We start from the raw sequence: 20,000 nt of genomic DNA on the forward strand, positions 1-20,000 counted from the left end.
AGGAACAACTCAAACCATCAGATGCTCACCTGTCTCAGGATGGCTTCCACCAAACTAGGTCTGTCTTTCTGTGTAGATGTGTTATACCTGTACCAGTGAGTGTTCACATCAATCCAAATTCTATTCAATTGGGTTTAACTGGTCCCTAATCATTATACACAGTATAAATAATTGTGGTATAAACCTTGGTAATAGATACCGACAAATTGGTTTAGAAAGACACATGAGCAAACACTAGGACATATTTATTAGAAAACATTTCGGTCCTGAGACCTTGATATGCCTTAGTGATTGCTCATATGTCTCTTTAAACCATAAATAAATATACATAGTTTCTGGTGGTGGTAACATATATTAAACCAAAATTATCTTCTGGTGTGCAGGTTCGAATCCTGCTGTGGACTGAGAAACAACGTCTGAAAATATTTTTGCCCGTTTGCAAATTGTTATTTTTGTTTTGCCGGTACTCTCCCGGCCCGGGTCTTTTTCCAGATGGTGACCCGGCCTTGGCTCCCTGTCTTGGGAGTGTTTTGAGACCTATGTCTCCCATGGGAGGAGGTACAAGTACCTCCTCATCTTCCAGAACCAACTGTCCCTAGGCCTAGCCCCATTCTCCACCCTCATGGGGCTCTTAGGGAGAAGCTAGGCCTCTGGTCTGCCATCTTCCCCGCCCCTGGGGGACACGTGGGAATGGCAGTCTTGTGAGCTGCAGGTGGTAGCAAACTCTAGCTCTGGCACCTTCCCCGCGATAAGAGCGCTCGTGGGAGTGGTATCGGCTTTTTTACGAATTATTAAGCATTCCACAAGACTGGTGAACCTAACGAAAAAAAATATTTCGTCGTGTTTGTTTATTATTAAGTTATCGTAAACTTATCTAAAATATATTTAGTTGGATTAGGCTAAATTAAATTGCGCTTGTTATAATAAGGTTAGGTAAGTTTTCTAAGGTTCTTTGGATACAAAATTATTAATTTTTACATTAACATAAATGAAAAATATATCTTAAAACGTATAAGAGAATTTTAGAAAGGACTTAATTTTAAATGAGTTCTTGCTAATTAACCAAGTTTACCTATTCAGGACAACATATATATATATATATATATATATATATATATTATATATATATATATATATATATATATATATATATATATATATATATCAGCTTTTTGGGAGGTGAAATATGTGATATTAAATTAATTCATCTTTCGTGGAGATGCGATTGTTTTTGTTAATGTTTTGTTAAGTCATTTGGATTTATATTTACTTTTAGGCATTTACAAAGATTTATGGGAACAGTCTCTTACTCATTGAAACGCATTTTAAGAACATGACAAATAAGTCTTTACACCTTTTCTACCTATCATCAGAGACAACAGTAGTAGAGAATGTGTGACTCTCTCTCTCTCTCTCTCTCTCTCTCTCTCTCTCTCTCTCTCTCTCTCTCTCTCTCTCTCTCTCTCCCTTCCTCCCTCTCTCTCCCTCTCCAAACTCCGAACTCCCCTGCCGAGAGCGAAGTTTGCTTTGAAGTGTTGTATAAACACTGTGATATATTGCTGCTGAAGTTAATGACTTTTCGAAGACTAGTATTTGGCAACGAATGTCACTTGTGGACGCGAATGACTTACACCACCACAATATATATATATATATATATATATATATATATATATATATATATATATATATATATATATTATATATATATATATATATATATATATGTCGTGCCGAATATGTAAAACTGGTCACTTAGCAAAAACTCATTTAAAATTAAGTCCTTTCTAAAAAATTTTCTTATACGTTTAAAGATATATTTTTTTCATTAATGTTAATGTAAAATTTTTTAATTTTGCTCGAAAAGAATCTTAGAAAACTTACCTAACCTTATTATAACAAGAACAATTTATTTTAGCCTAACCCAACTAAATATATTTTTTATTTGTTTACAGTAATTTAGTACTAAACAAACACAATCAAATATATTTTTTTCGTTAGGTTCAGAATGATTTTGGCGAAATTATTGCATACACAAATTTTCGCTTGTCCTATATGGCAAGATGAGCGTTGATATTTAAACCAAGATCGCAAGTTCTGCCTATTCGGCACGACATTTTATATATATATATATATATATATATATATATATAGATATATATATATATATATATATATATATATATATATATATATATATATATATATATAATTTTATTTAGGAGAGGCTTAGGTTAGGTTGGCAGTCTAGTTAGAAGACGGGGATGGAGGGGAACTTTCCTTGAAACTCTATTATACTTATTTTTATTTCCTGACTTTAGGATGCTGATGAGACTTTTGTGAGGTATCAGCCCCCCTCTCCCTTCGGGCTCCGCTTTGAGCTACCCCAGGTACTTGTATATCTGCGTACTAAGGCAAGCCCATTTCCAGTACGACTGAGACGCGACTTCATCCACGCTGCTCTACTATTATAACAACCAGAAACTCAGCGAGTAACTACCCAATCTTAGTCAGGGGCTTAGTAAGGCAGTGACCTACACAAGGTATTAGCGGGCAAAATAATACCTAACTCCCATATATAAATAGACAATCTCTCCAACTATTCACATTCATTTGTTAAGTCTTCCTAGATTAAGGTCAGGATATATGACCGTGTCATTGGCCTTTGGCTACACGAGATCATCTTAGGTGTTACGTTAGGCTTAGCTCTGCTAGATTCCTTTGTGGTGACGTAAAGAGGCCAGTCTTGTATATGTGGGTACCGAGGTGGGGGTTTCGGCAGCTCCTCTCACACAATATGAGGAACGTTGAAACATAATGTAGTAATTCTAAATACAACTGCCTACGAAACCAAAATATTTAATCTGCTTAATAGCGAAGTCAAGTATGTCTCTTATCTCACAAAAATGCATGACGAAATTAACTTCAAACTTTTTGTGTAAAGCCAGACAGATCCTAAATCGTTCAGAAGGGAAGAAACTAAATACCAACCAACGAAAAACGTGCCTGCATATATGGTCTCCCAAAAACACACAAGCCCGTAAGACATTGGAACTGCACTACATAAATTAGGGGTATTTGCCAAATATTTATAACTCCTAGATTACATTAAAACATCCTGTTGATTTAATCTCACGACTCCAGCAGACTAGTGTTAAAAGCACGAAACTAGACACTCTGGACGTCGTGATTCTACTAGATACCCTTTGCCCAGACCAGTAATGTGCTGTATCAAAAATAGATAGTGATTTCCGATTCCTCCCTCCACACACATTCCATAGAATTAGTTTAACTGTGAATCGACTTAGTTGCTTTCACCTTTGGTGACATACTACAAGCAGTCGTATGGAATGACTATGGGATCATCATTAAGTGCTATTATTGCTTACTTCTTCATGGAGTAACTATAAACAGACCAACTATACACTTAATACCCAACATAAGTTGTATGGGTTGTTTTGACAGTCACATTGGCCATATACTCTTTTTTTTATCAATATATCGAAGAGACTAGCTAATAATGGTTTGCCAAGTTCCTCTTAACATTCCTTTATAACCCTTGAAAAAAGCTTGTCTAAGCCTAGTTAGTGACTTGTCTGCTTTCATTGTAGCTGTCAGAAGACCATGTTTCTAGTTAATTTGATTTTGCATAATGTATTCTCATTCTGATCTGTGTAATTATTGATCTCTTAAGGTTTCATTTGTATCCTCTTGTGTAAAAGTACAGGAAATAAGTGTTAAAAATCATACACATTACTTTGTCACTAAACTGACCTGAGTTACATTTAAGTGGGCCGACATTTTTCCCTAGTTTTATTTCTCTATACCTGAAAGAAACCCTTTGGGTTCACCTTTGAATCTATCTCAACCTTAAATTCCAACTATCTTCCATTCCTTAGGCGTTATATGACCTATGATAGGCTTATTATTCCCTTTGATCAAGCATGATTACCACCCATTTCCCAGGCGCTGTATGACCCTTAGGGGTTTAGCTCGTCTAAGCCCAACAATACCAAAAGCACCAACTCCAGGGGTTGGTGAGGACACTACCTACGCAGATACCAGAAGTTCAATAAACTTACGTCACCTGGCAAAAAGGGAAAGTTACTTAGGGCTGCTGATGAAGCCAACTGCTGGGACCACTGCCCAGGAACTGCTGGGACCACTGCCCAGGAACTGCTGGGACCACTGCCTAGGAACTGCTGGGACCACTTCCCAGGAACTGTTAGGACCACTGCCCAGGAACTGCTGGGACCACTGCCTAGGAACTGCTGGGACCACTGCCCAGGAGCTGTTGGGACCACTGCCCAGGAGCTGTTGGGACCACTGCCCAGGAACTGTTGGGACCACTGCCCAGGAACTGTTGGGACCATTGCCCAGGAACTGCTGGGACCATTGCCCAGGAACTGCTGGGACCACTGCCCAGGAACTGCTGGGACCACCGCCCAGGAATTGCTGGGACCACTGCCCAGGAACTGCTGGGACCACTGCCCAGGAACTGCTGGGACCACTGCCCAGGAACTGCTGAGACCATTGCCCAGGAGCTGCTGGGACCACTGCACAGGAACTGCTGGGACCATTGCCCAGGAGTTGCTGGGACTACTGCACAGGAACTGCTGGGACCACTGCACAGGAACTACTGGGACCACTGCACAGGAATTGCTGGGACCATTGCCCAGGAGCTGCTAGAACTGTTGCCCCGGAAATGCTGGGACCATTGAACAGGACCTGCCAGACGAAGGCTCTTCTTGGACTAATGTGGGCATGACAATTATCTTAACTAGCTGTTTCCGTGTGCGTTTGTGTGTGTGTGTTTGTAGTGTGTGTGTGTGTGTGTTTGTAGTGTGTGTGTGTGTGTGTGTTTGTAGTGTGTGTGTTTACCTGGAGTTTACCTGGAGAGAGTTCCGGGGGTCAACGCCCCCGCGGCCCGATCTGTGACCAGGCCTCATGGTGGATCAGAGCCTGATCAACCAGGCTGTTACTGCTGGCTGCACGCAATCCAGCGTACGAGCCACAGCCCGGCTGGTCAGATACCGACTTTAGGTGCTTGTCCAGTGCCTGCTTGAAGACAGCCAGGGGTCTATTGGTAATCCCCCTTATGTATGCTGGGAGGCAGTTGAACAGTCTCGGGCCCCTGACACTTATTGTATTGTCTCTTAACGTGCTAGTGACACCCCTGCTTTTCATTGGGGGGATGGTGCATCGTCTGCCGAGTTTGTAATCTTTTTAAAATATATGTTACCTATTACCAAACCTCTTTCTATACATAAATAATTTAAGAGCTTTTGAAATGCATAACTGGCAAAAGCTCGAAATTATTTAATACTAATTGATAATTTACAAACATTATTTCTCAATCCACAGCAGATAATATTTATAAATAAATTCGCCCGTTTGCGATGTTATATATATATATATATATATATATATATATATATATATATATATATATATATATATATATATATATATATATATATATATTATTGTCGTGTCGAATAGGTAAAACTTGCGATTTTGCCTTAAATAAGGCAAGCGAAAATTTGTGTATGCAATAATTTCGCAATAGTCATTCTACACTTATCGAAAGAAAAAATATATTTTTTTGTTTGTTTATTATTGTAAACGTATCTAAATATATATTTAGTTGGATTAGGCAAAATTAAATTGCGCTTGTTATAATAAGGTTAGGTAAGTTTTCTAAGGATCTTTTGGTACAAATTATTAATTTTTACATTAATATATATGAAAAACTTTATCTTTAAATGTATATGCTTAGCGCTTCTTTTTTGATTATAATAATAATTTAAACGTATATGAGAAAACTTTTCTGTAGATGTGTAGATTTTGAAATGATGAATGATAGTGTCAGCTGTATAACTGATACATAATGGTGTCAATAAAGGTTTTAGTCACTTGTAGGATGAACGAAGCTGCCCAATAAATTGGTCTTTCCCTTCCTTCATGTGGCCTCTTGTATTTCCCAAAATTCATATTACTTGGAACTTGTACACGTAGTAGTGTATCATCCATGTATGTTTGGTCACACAGTTATGCCAGACCCGGGGTTACTTGACCTACACCTACTATATACTCTCCTCTGTCACACCTTCTCTTGCAGCTGTGAACGGGGGAAACCTTCACCAGGTCTTCATATAGCTCACTGTATTTGTCAACAACTTTGAGACTGAGGAAACACTTTTTTTAAATCTCTCTATGACTTGTCTGTCGTGTAGGACTTCCAGCTGTGGTTTTGTGTTCTTGATCCTCTCTTCTTGTAAGAAGTGTGTGTGTGTGTGTGTGTGTGTGTGTGTGTGTGTGTGTGTGACACTCGTAGCCACCCACAACAACACCTGCTTCAGCTATTCTCACGTAAGGAAGGTTGTCGGTGCCAAGGAGATACAATACGCTTTACCTTCTGTAGTTGTGAAGGTCCTCTCTCTCTCTCTCTCTCTCTCTCTCTCTCTCTCTCTCTCTCTCTCTCTCTCTCTCTCTCTCTCTCTCTCTCTCTCTCTCCCTATTTTTATGTTCCTATAAAAACAATCTTTTTACCTCTTACTCTAATGGAACATCTTATTATTTTTATCTTCTTTTTCTCCTCTTCCTGCTAGTCGTTGTGGTGGTCGTTGTTTATCATGATGCTAGTACAGGGCTCTTGATCCAAGCGGTACCCTCCCTTGGATCAAACCTAATTACCTCCCATATCGTAGCAACTTATGACCCTACGGGTCTATCGCTTTCCCTCGAATATAGCAATAACATACATGCTCTATTTAGCGCTGTGTTTCTCTTATATATATATATATATATATATATATATATATATATATATATATATATATATATATATATATACGAACTAGAGTACATATAGAAAGCGTTCGTGTCTTGCCATGAAGGGTCGGAGGTTCGAGCCTCTACCACTTTTAGTGCTGAATGAACCACATGGGTTTAACACTTGCGTAAAATTGATGTGCATTCACTGAACAGGTGTGTGTGTGTGTGTGAGAGAGAGAGAGAGAGAGAGAGAGAGAGAGAGAGAGAGAGAGAGAAAGAGAGAGAGAGAGAGAGAGAGAGAGAGAGAGAGAGAGAGAGAGAGAGAGAGAGAGAGAGAGATAGAGAGATAAAGGCAATCAATTATGTTCTGGTATTGCCAGAAAGTAAGGAGGTAGAGTCAGCTTCGACCAGACTTGCACTGTATTTCACGAAGTGTTGAACTAGTTTGGGTCATTCAGCGCACCGAGTGGTGGAGACTCGATCCTCCGTCTGCTAATCGCGGTCCGGTGTGTGATCAACTGTGTAAATATATGTGACCTAAAGATTTAATATATGTGACCTGATAGTTACCTAGCAGGAATAAGAGACAGCAAGCGGTGAACTGCATAATCTTTCGACTTTAAGAATATATTTACCAGAGTAGCGCACAAGAGTCCAGAAAGATCAAGAGGATCAAGCAGGAATTACTGGAAAGGAAGTACAGTGGATCAGGGAATGCCTAACTAGAGGATAAAAATAAGAGTGACTGCCAGGAAGGGGCATCAAAATAGAAAAATGTGACAAATGGGGGTTCGACAAAGATTGGTTACGGGATATGTAAAAGTTCTAGTGTACCTGAACGCTATGCAGGAAGAAATAGTTGGATGTATCCCTTTGCGGATGTGAAACTAATGAGAATGCAAACAGGAAAGGACAAGGAAAACCTACAAATGGACCCGTAGAAGAGACTATATAGGTCTGTTAAGAGAACCTTGAGGTGAGCAGAGTACTGAGCGTCTCACCTGAGGAAGATCAGGCGAGACGCGATCACCGTTGGAGAGGGGAACCTTCACCTTCATTGCCATCACTGACCGAGGCTTTACCGTCATGTTCTCTCCGGCTTTAAGAGTCAAGAGGTCTGGCTTCCTCGGGAAACTGGACAAACTGCTTACTTCACAACCCAGTGATGACCTCAAGACCTCCATTGAAGACCAGACTTCCTGGGCTAGAGAGGAGCACATTACCAGAATCCCTACTGCTTCATCCATGTTAAAAATCACTTTTACTGATGTGATCATGGCTGCCCATGTTGTGGCTGAGAGTCTGGCTATCTGTTATTATTACTTCATAAGCCTTATATGCACAGCACTAAGGACTGTCCCATTAACCCTTTACCAGGCCTGGTAAAGGGTAATCACCCCTTTACCAAGAGTGGAAAAGGGTAATTACCCCTCTCCAGGCCTGGTAAAGGGTATCAAGTTCAGGAAGTTCTGCAGGACCTGTGGTTGTGAGGGCCACTATTTCATGACCTACTCCACTACCACTCCACTAACAACGTCTTGCCTGAATTGCAAGAGCAACCACCACACTCTTGCTGCAAAATGTCCTCCACGGCGTGAAATATTGAAAAAACTCAAGAAGCAGCACAGAAGTAGTTCTCATCCAGATCTCCCACTTAGGCTGCTATCACCAAATTACAAGCTGATACCACTAAACATCTCCAGGCTACTCAGCCCTCCACCACCACCTTCATACCTGACTGTGACCCAACCAAAATTTACTACTGTATGGTGTGTGCCCATATGCAGAATATGGCTCTTCCTGAAACCTTTAACACCACCATTAATGAGCTCTTCAGGTTGGACAACATGCCAGAGTTTACTTTCCCTGCTTCTCCACCTTCTTCAGCCATACTCAAGACCACCTCAAATATGTCAATGTTTCCACACCATGAAGCTCCTCTCAAACAGCTCCACTACCACCACCGCCTTCATGTGATGAGACTCCTCCAAATCCCACCAATGAGAGGCCACCATCGACTTCTTCCACCACTACTTCAGTGGGTCAATCAGCCAACACCATTGAAGACTCGCCCTCTGAATCCTCTTCTGAGGAAGAGGAAAAAGATGTTGACTCCTGCACCAGCTCACTTACTTGGGACAACCTGACTTTCTACTCATCTTCTTCGAATGAGGAGACCATGACCTGCACAGAACTATACACAGGACTCTGTGCTGGGTTTGTTAAATTCGCTTGTGAGACTCCACACCATTTCACTCGTACGCAAGTTCTGGAGTTCATCAAACCGGAGACTCCGTTTTCTTTTGGTATTAAAACAAAACTGTGCAGCCTCTCCAGAACCAATTTCAAGAAACTCTAGAAAGGTTCTTCCACAAATGCTCCACGTTAAATAACACCTACAACTGAGCCACCTCTGTTGCCCCCACCTGCCTTCCCTCCTGCGACCAAGTCTGCTTCAAGCTACCCAAGAATCAAGACTTTCACCAACTAAGAACGATGCATTCTCGTCCTCAGACTACCCCTCCTGTTTCTCCAGGCCGCCCCAAGAGCGCTTAGCTCTCTCTTCTACACATAACGTTCCTCTCACCAGTCTACTCTCACCCCATCCCCACTTCCCCGCTCACTGCTGCAGCATATGGATGTCTGGCAATTATAAGGTTTGCTTTTATGAATCTTAACAAAGAGTTATTTGCAGCTCTACGGCATGTGTCAAGCCCAAATCTAATCAAGCATGTCAAGAAAATGGGAAAATGGCAGATATTTTCAGTTGGGTTCCAAAATTAAGGGGTTTGAATTATGGTAAAGACTAAAAGAGCTAAATCTGCTGACATTATTACAGGATAGAAAGACAAGGGAAGATGGAAACAACGTACAAAATGAACGGAGAAATTAATAGTGGACATGGACAGGTATTTCGAGAGATGAAACAGGTACACGAGGTCAGTTGGAATTTACAAACACAGATGTATTACAGAGTGGCCAGGAAGTGGAATGGCCAACACGACGAAGTGAGAGGCAGGATCTATACACATCTACAAAAACAGATATGATAAAGCTCTTAAAGCCAGGAGAGTGAACTCAGTAGTGGTCACGTTAAAACTCATGGTCAGGAACCAAGACTCGACCTCTGCATCCAGACTACAAATAGGTGAGTACACACGTTCATACACACACACACGTACACACACACACACACACACACACACACACACACACACACACACACACACACACACACACACACACACACACACACACACACACACACACACACAAGTGGTGTTGGTAGTACTGTTGGCTCTCACTCGTGCCACATGACATTCCTGCCAGGCTTGTGTGTCACTGGTGCTGTTGCTGTGGCCGTGTCATCATTATAGTGTCATCATTGTATTGTTCAGTTGCTGCTGGTTCTGGTGATAGTCATTATGGTGATAGTCTGGGTCATTGTAGTGAATTTGGGATGGTGATCTTGGTAGTGGCATAGTTACTTCCTATGCTTCTCTTGCTGGTGACTAAAAGAGTTTAGGTCCCCCTTCCTCCGTCACCACCACCGCTCCACATCTCTGATACTTCCCCCACCATCCACCAGTGACCCCAGCCGTATCGCCTTTGCCAACAAACTCTAAGTGTTTCCTTACTCACCCAGAACGCAATGCTAAACATCATTAAGAGAAGTGGCTCCAAGAGCCTCTCTTTTTATGTCCAAACCTCCTGTCACCTGCCGTTAGTTGACCTTCCACGTTACTCACTAAAGTTATATTTATCGTGAAAAATTCTTGTTCATCTAGAATCTAGATGTTAATCGCACACAACAGAGGTACATAAAACGAGCAGGTTCATGTAGGTTTGTCAGGACGGGTCCTGGCCCAGGTCTTCTCCATGTGGTGATCTGGCAGTGACTCCCGAAGGAGTGTCAGAGTTGGTACAAGTGCTGTACCGTTTACAGCTCTGTGGCGGGGGAGAAATGACCAAAAACAGTCTTATAAAGCACCCAGGTGGTGAGGTCATTGGAAACAGAGGTTAGCTGGTGGAGAGGTTACTGGTAACTTAGGTTGTCAGGTGTCACCAAAAGAGGGCGGGAGCCTGGATGTGGGCGTCAGCTGGAGGTGTACATAAATGAACAACGCCCATCACTCACATTGTCCATCATCAACATATAGAAAATTAAACTCGAGTTCACGCCCAGCTCCAGGCCCCGCCCTCATGGTGTCACCTGACCTCAGGATGGTTTATAATGCAGCATTTTTCCTTGTTTCTGTGAACCTGATGGAGCCTTTTGGTTAAACGTCGTAAAAATAAAGACTGGGTGAAACATCGTGTAATAAAGAGAGAGTAGTACAGGTGTCCTTGAAACTGCATCCTGATATCAAACGTTATGTATGACCTAACTAGGGTAAGAATGGTCACAATACCGTGGTCGGAATAATTCATAACCAACCCACAATACTAGCTGGGATAATTCACAATCATCCCACAATACCGTAGCTGGAATAATTCACAATCATCCCACAATACCGTAGCTGGAATAATTCACAACCATCCCACAATACCGTAGCTGGAATAATTCACAACCAACCCACAATACCGGTCAGCGACGTTGCAACTAATGTCTCTAAAATACTTAACAGAAAACTTGTTTAAATATCCACCAGCTCTTCGACTACTGTTAAAAAACCTAGTGCAGAAACCCAGGAACGACTCTGGCATTAGCGCAGGAGTCTACACAATACCTATTCAACTGCCTCCCAGCATGCATATGGGGGATCACCAATAGACCCCTGGCAGTCTTCAAGCTGGCACTGGACAAGCACCTAAAGTCGGTACCTGACCAGCCGGGCGTTGGATTGCGTGTAGCCAGCAGTAACAGCCTGGTTAATCAGGCTCTGATCCACCAGGAGGCCTGGTCACAGACCGGGCCGCGGGGGCGTTGACCCCCGGAACTCTCTCCAGGTAAACTCCAGGTAATACCACGTAGGGGATGTGACAGTATATGTGGGGGAAACTGCGAGATCTCTGGATCTTAGGATTAGGAAGCGCAAGAACGACTGCAACCGTGATGACCATAGAAACTCGTGTGTCTAACACAGAGATTATGTTGAACACTTCATGAAGTTAATTGAGGCTAGATTTAGTCGTTAAGGAGGAAGACGGCGCAAGTGTATAGAGGCTGCCCTAAATACTGTGACGCTATCCACCAAAAATTCGAAAGTTACACTATATCCATATTGTTGATCAACAGAATATTTCCTATGTTGGAGACAGCTGTAACATGATGCTGACATATCCTCCTCATACCCAACCCATCTCACCGCAGTTATTCTACTACTACTACTACTACTACTACTACTACTACTACTACTACTACTGCTGCTACTACTACTACTGGTACTACTACTACCACCACCCTCTCGCTGCTTTCCACATGACTCCTGCCACTATATATACTCGGTTTTAGTTATCTCTGTATTAGGATTGAAGACGCCACTCTTGGCTAAATGTTTCCTCTAATGTCCTGAACTACATATATGTCTTTTTCCACAATTCACAACCAGCCCACAATGCAAAGGAAACTGTACACAACGTTAAGGTTTGCCACTTGACAATGATCCAGGAAGAGGGGAGGTGGAGGAAGTCGGAACGTGGATTAGCTATGAATTTTTTTACTTTCATTATTTTGGTTTTGTTAGGTTGAGCACTTATTGGCCGCTCGAGGGTCATTAAGATCGCATGAGGGAAGTTTAGGATGCTCGACGGTAATTAGGGCTACATGATGGTCATTACGACCGTAAGGATCATTACAACTGCATATCTCCTGTGCGCTATAAAGCATTCCTACTAAAACAGACGACGCTGTAATCTCTTGGTGTATATTCTGAGATGCACACGCATATATACACTGAGATACACATACATTGATCTTGGAACTCTGTGAGGTGATTCTATGAAATTTATTAGGGGTGACGGGGCAACCCAACCATTATGTCTTTAATGTGACACTGTTGTTTACCGAGCTGGACCGGTAAGCCAGTGGAGGGCCTCGGCTATATGACAGATAAGCCAGTGGAGGGCCTCGGCTATATGACAGGTAAGCCAGTGGAGGGCCTCGGCTATATGACAGGTAAGCCAGTGGAGGGCCTCGGCCATATGACAGGTAAGCCAGTGGAGGGCCTCGGCTATATGACAGGTAAGCCAGTGGAGGGCCTCGGCTATATGACAGGTAAGCCGGTGGAGGGCCTCGGCCATATGACAGGTAAGCCAGTGGAGGGCCTCGGCTATATGACAGGTAAGCCGGTGGAGGGCCTCGGCCATATGACAGGTAAGCCAGTGGAAGATATCGGCCACCTGAACAAAAGCTCCACAGAACGGGTCGTCATATGACAAAGTCCAGAGTCAGATATTTTTTTTCTTTTGACAAAAATCATCCCCTTTTCCCTGTCTGTGGAAGTATCTCTGTTGCTATGCCAGATGGATGAGTGGCAATATCTCTGTGCTATGCCAGATGGATGAGTGGCAATATCTCTGTTGCTATGCCAGATGGATGAGTGGCAGTATCTCTGTTGCTATGTCAGATGGATGAGTGGCAGTATCTCTGTTGCTATGTCAGATGGATGAGTGGCAGTATCTCTGTTGCTATGCCAGATGGATGAGTGGCAGTATCTCTGTTGCTATGCCAGATGGATGAGTGGCAGTATCTCTGTTGCTATGTCAGATGGATGAGTGGCAGTATCTCTGTTGCTATGCCAGATGGATGAGTGGCAGTATCTCTGTTGCTATGCCAGATGCATGAGTGGCAGTTAGTTACAAAAACAATATACTATGATCACAACATCATAGAAGTTCAAACGAGTATTAACTCAGGTTTAGGGAACCGCATCACTAATGTTAGAGACGGGATGTTCAGTTAAGTTTAATTAAAACAAAAAACATAGAATTGACGGGGAAAAAATAAACCAAAAGCTATCAGATATATCCTGGGAATCAGACATGAGCATTCAAAATCCCCACCATTGCCTAGAGAAGCTGAATATAGAAGCATACAAGGTATGCATGAAGCACGTACCATTGAGGAAACCCAGATCAGACAGAGAGCGTAGATGGTACAAAAGAAAACGGGTTACTGAGTTGCTTAAAAACACAAATATGCTGCAAGAGAGGAAAGATAGTCTTAGCCGAGAGATCACTGAATTAGAGTAAAAACTTAAAATGTCATACCTAACAGAAGAAGTACAAAGGGAACAAAGGGTCATACAGGATATTGCAAGAAACCCAAAATATTTCTATTCCTATGCAAAATCCAAGCTAAGAACTACCTGTAGAACTGGACCATAAATTGAGAGGAGACTCGTATACTGACGATGAACAGGATATGAGTGAAATCCTAAAAATACAGTATGAGTCGGTGTTCAGCAACCCACTAAATGACAGCAAGGTGGAAAATGCAGAAACATTTTTCACTCCAGCAGAAGGTCGCGCGGACCAACTAACTGACATTAGTACAAATCCCATAGATTTCGAAAAAGAAATGGATAACATGCCCACTCAGCGCCTGGACCAGATTCATGGAATGCCCTATTTATAAAGAAGTGCAAAGTACCACTAGCACGAACCCTCAGTATTCTTTGGAAAAAGAGCTTAAATATAGGTGAAATACTGGAGGCCTTAAAGAGTGAAAACATAGCTTCTCTGCATAAGGGAGGTAGTAGAGAACTAGCTAAAAATTACTTCTCATATAAAAATTTTCGAAAGAGTAATGAGACGGCAGATTACAAATTTCATGGACCAGCACAACCAGCATGGTTTTAGAGCAGGACGATCATGCTGAACCATTATGACAGAATTACGGAGGCGTTGGAAGACGACCAAAACACAGGTGAGATTTACACAGATTTTGCAAAGGCGTTTGACAAATGCGATCATGGAGTGATAACGCACAAAATGAGGGCCATGGACATTACGGGGAAGGTAGGCAGATGAATTTTTGGGTTCCTGACACGCACAACACAAAATTTAGTAGTAAAAAGACCAAGATCCAGCATCAGCGAGGTAAAAATTTCAGTGCCCCAAGGCACTGTCCTGGCACCTCTGCTATTTCTCATCCTCATAACAGACATAGATAAAAACACCCGTCACACTTTTGTATCATCATTTGCAGATGACACTAAAATAAGCATGAAAGTCACTACGGTAGACGACACTGAAAATTTACAGGAAGACGTAAGCAGGGTTTTCCAGTGGGCAGAGGAGAACATGACGTTCAATGGTGATAAGTTCCAGCTGCTTAGGTATGGAAAGAATGAAGAACTCAAAATTAATACTATACACAAAACTCAAGAGGGTCATCAAATGGAACGAAAAGAACGCGTAAAAGACCTGGGAATAATTATGTCAGTTGACCTTTCTTTTGAAGACCATAACAAAACAAAGATCACGACAGCCAAGATGATGACGGGGTGGGTATTGAGAACTTTCAAAACAAGGGAAATAATGCCGATGGTGACACTCTTCAAATCACTCAGTGCTGACGGCCCCGTTCAGAGCAGGAGCAATATCAGAGCTGGAGCAAATATAGATATCGTTGACGGCTCACATTGAGCCAGTAAAGCACCTAAATTACTGGAAACGCCTTCAAGTCTTGAACTTGAGAAAGAGAGAGGTACATGATAATATATATATATATACCTGGAAAGTACTCGAGGTCCTAGTCCCAAATCTGCACACTGCCATAACAACATACTGGAGGGAGAGAGATGGGAGAAAGTGCAAAATAAACCCAGTAAGGAGCAGGGGTGCGGTGGGGACAATAAGGGAACACTGTATCAACATCCGGGGTCCCAGACTATTCAACATCTTACCAGAAGATATCAGAAACACTGCTGGAACAAGTGTAGAAGCCTTCAAGGGGAAACTGTACAATTTCTTCACCAAGTGCCAGATCAACCAGACTGCGATGGATATGTGGGGCAGCAGGCCTCCAGCAGCAACAGCCTGGTTGACCAAGCAAGCACCAGACGAGCCTGGCCCATGGCCGGGCTCCGAGAACAGTGAAACTCTCGAAACTCTTAAAAGCTATATCTATTCCAGATGTATGAGTGGCAGTATCTGTTGCTATGCCAGATGTATGAGTGGCAGTATCTGTTGCTATGCCAGATGTATGAGTGGCAGTATCTGTTGCTATGCCAGATGTATGAGTGGCAGTATTCCTGTTGCTATGCCAGATGTATGAGTGGCAGTATCTGTTGCTATGCCAGATGTATGAGTGGCAGTATCTGTTGCTATGCCAGATGTATGAGTGGCAGTATCTGTTGCTATGCCAGATGTATGAGTGGCAGTATCTGTTGCTATACCAGATGTATGAGTGGCAGTATTCCTGTTGCTATGCCAGATGGATGTTTATACTCAGTCGATAGTCCAATAAACGCTTAAAACCATGCATGAAAACTGGGTAAAAATTACTACTAATTAATGATTATTGACATCCGTGCTTTTTATTGATTGACTTTATTTGCTTTGTTTATTTAAAGTTAATGTTGCATATGTTAAAGTTTCTATCTTGCTTTCTTAACATCCGTTTTTTTTTTTTTTTTTTTTTTTTTTTTTTTTTTTTTTTTTTTTGCCCTGTAGGATATACTCAGAGTTGTGTATTTCTCTCGGTTTATATACCCTGAGAGTTTATTTTCATCTCTATTTTAGGGATTAAACTTCAAAGGATTCTTTCCTGGTGGTGACAAAAGGTAATTACTTGCATCCTTAATGACCCCGAGTGCGGTTGATTAGGCTTTGAACCCCACTAACCAACAGCCATGTCCTGCGAATGCTTAATATAATGAGTTCTGTAAAACAAAGCAATAGTGATAATTTAATAGTGATAATAATAATGATAGTAATAATAATAATAATAATAATAATAATAATAATAATAATAATAATAATAATAATAATAATAATATTGCAATTTTAATAAAAACAGCTGTGTAATTCCAGCCAGTTTTTCTGGAGTAGTTTTTATTTGTCGCTTAAGTTCTTTTATTTGCTATTATTGTTATACTTTTCTCTGCCTGCAGCCTTACTGAAGCATCCTGCTCGTAGTGGTGAGTATTGAACACTGTCGTGATGACACACTGTAGTGATGTTGACACACTGTAGTGATGACACACTGTAGTGATGACACACTGTAGTGATGTTGACACACTGTAGTGATGTTGACACACTGTAGTGATGTTGACACACTGTAGTGATGACACACTGTAGTGATGTTGACACACTGTAGTGATGTTGACACACTGTAGTGATGTTGACACACTGTAGTGATGTTGACACACTGTAGTGATGTTGACACACTGTAGTGATGTTGACACACTGTAGTGATGTTGACACACTGTAGTGATGTTGACACACTGTAGTGATGACACACTGTAGTGATGTTGACACACTGTAGTGATGTTGACACACTGTAGTGATGTTGACACACTGTAGTGATGACACTGTAGTGATGTTGACACACTGTAGTGATGACACACTGTAGAGATGTTGAGCTACAAGGACCACCGTTCTCTTCTAACATTGTCGGGGATCTGCAATAAACTATATAATTTGCTTAAGATGTATGGTGAGTTAACATTGATACTTGATGTTGCTGCTTCTGAGTTTTATCACCAATGGGGTGAGTAAATTGGTGTGTGTGTGTGTGTGTGTGTGTGTGTGTGTGTGTGTGTGTGTGTGTGTGTGTGTGTAGACGTCGATAATTTAGGGAAATCCTTTAGTGTAAGGTGGTAGAAGAGTCTGCATGATGCCTTGTTACTCGTGGCAGTCAGAGCAGCGCAGGTGTGGTTGCCTGCGCTGATCTGATTGTTCAGGGGCAGATTCTCATTAAAATTCTTTTTTTTTTCATATTTACCTTCCATACAGTACGACATGTTTAAATTATTTTTGTTACCTTTACATAATTTTACTAGACTGGTGCCTGTAGGGTCGCCTATGTCTAGCTTCCAGGTGGAACGGTCGTCGTATCTGGAGGTCTCCCCACGGAACGGTGGTCTCCCCATGTGAATCCTGGGAATGAGGGGGGGTCGTTGCGCCCGCTGTGGTCAGCTTTTTAAGTTCCCCAGTCAGAGCAGTCACCACACTCTACCACCTCACTTCTTACATTCATTTCTCTATATTCCATTTTTCTGTATTCCTTATCTGTATTAGATTTATTTTTTATATTTCTTTCGTTCATATATTTTTCTTTATCTGCTCCATAGCTGTAATTCGATTCTGTTTATTTAAAACTTGAATTTATTTTCAACCATAATGATGAATAGAGGTAAAAAAAAAAGACAACTTATTAATTAATATATTATTTTACATTTCACTAATTTCATTTTTTCTTTCTCACTCTTCATTACTTAGTTACTTAAAATTCCTATAAAATAGATTTACATCTTTATTTCTTAATCTTGCGTAATATATTGAGTTAAACATATATATTTATTTACAGTGTATTTACATTCAGCAGTGTACGATGAGATTCTTGTGTGTGTGTGTGTGTGTGTGTGTGTGTGTGTGTGTGTGTGTGTGTGTGTGTGTCCGTCCCCGTGGTGGCCCAGTGCCAGGCACTCCGCCACACCTGCTACACCTATATAACACAACTACAATAGACAAGTATTGTTCACGCTCCAAGGAAAATACACACACACACACACACACACACACACACACACACACACACACACACACACACACACACACACACACACACACACACACACACACACACCACACACACACACCACACACACACACACACACACTACACACACACACTACACACACATACTACACACACACACTACACACACACACTACACACACTACACACACACACTACACACACACACTACACACACACACTATACACACACACACACACACACACACCACACACACACACACACACACACACACACACACACACACACACACATGGTTTACCCAAAGGTGCAAGGAGGCAAAAACCAAGTGTGCTAGGGAATGGAAGAAATATAGAAGGCAAAGGACCCAGGAGAATAAGGAGAGCAGTCGTAGAGCCAGAAACGAATATGCACAGATAAGAAGGGAGGCCCAAAGACAATATGAAAATGACATAGCAGCGAAAGCCAAATCTGACCCGAAACTGTTGTACAGCCACATCAGGAGGAAAACAACAGTCAAGGACCAGGTAATCAGGCTAAGGAAGGAAGGAGGAGAGACAACAAGAAATGACCGTGAAGTATGTGAGGAACTCAACAAGAGATTCAAAGAAGTGTTCACAGAGGAGACAGAAGGGGCTCCAGAAAGACGGAGAGGTGGGGCACACCACCATGTGCTGGACACAGTGCACACAACCGAGGAAGAAGTGAAGAGGCTTCTGAGTGAACTAGATACCTTAAAGGCAATGGGGCCAGATAACATCTCCCCATGGGTATTGAGAGAGGGAGCAGAGGCGCTATGTGTACCCCTAACAACAATATTCAATACATCTATCGAAACAGGGAGATTGCCTGAGGCATGGAAGACAGCAAATGTAGTCCCAATCTTTAAAAAAGGAGACAGACATGAAGCATTAACTACAGACCAGTGTCACTGACATGTATAGTATGCAAAATCATGGAGAAGATTATCAGAAGAGTGGTGGAACACCTAGAAAGGAATGATCTCATCAACAGCAGCCAACATGGTTTCAGGGACGGGAAATCCTGTGTCACAAACCTACTGGAGTTCTATGACATGGTGACAGCAGTAAGACAAGAGAGAGAGAGAGGTGGGTGGATTGCATATTCTTGGACTGCAAGAAGGCGTTTGACACAGTTCCACACAAGAGATTGGTGCAAAAACTGGAGGACCAAGCAGGGATAACAGGGAAGGCACTACAGTGGATCAGGGAATACTTGTCGGGAAGACAGCAGCGAGTCATGGTACGTGGCGAGGTGTCAGAGTGGGCACCTGTGACCAGCGGGGTCCCACAGGGGTCAGTCCTAGGACCAGTGCTGTTTCTGGTATTTGTGAACGACATGACGGAAGGAATAGTCTCTGAGGTGTCGCTGTTTACAGATGACGTGAAGTTGATGAGAAGAATTCACTCGATCGAAGACCAGGCAGAACTACAAAGGGATCTGGACAGGCTGCAGACCTGGTCCAGCAATTGGCTCCTGGAGTTCAATCCCACCAAGTGCAAAGTCATGAAGATTGGGGAAGGGCAAAGA

At 42.0% G+C, this 20,000-nt stretch overlaps 1 protein-coding gene across 6 annotated transcripts in view; it reads left to right on the forward strand.

Annotated features, from left to right (window-relative positions):
- The window catches only part of LOC128684676 (uncharacterized), a 170,949-nt gene that overhangs the window by 21,509 nt on the left and 129,440 nt on the right, over positions 1 to 20,000 (forward strand). For 5 of the 6 annotated variants that reach the window (XM_070100834.1, XM_070100857.1, XM_070100847.1 and 2 more), the window contains exon 3: positions 16,839 to 16,865. The exons of the other annotated variant lie outside the window; for it this stretch is intronic. In XM_070100834.1, the coding sequence (XP_069956935.1) occupies positions 16,839 to 16,865 (27 nt within the window). The remainder of the gene's footprint in view (positions 1 to 16,838; positions 16,866 to 20,000) is intronic. 6 annotated transcript variants of the gene reach the window in all.

The sequence above is a fragment of the Cherax quadricarinatus genome, chromosome 5 (assembly GCF_038502225.1).
Source record: "Cherax quadricarinatus isolate ZL_2023a chromosome 5, ASM3850222v1, whole genome shotgun sequence".
In the NCBI taxonomy this organism is placed as follows: Eukaryota; Metazoa; Arthropoda; class Malacostraca; order Decapoda; family Parastacidae; genus Cherax; species Cherax quadricarinatus.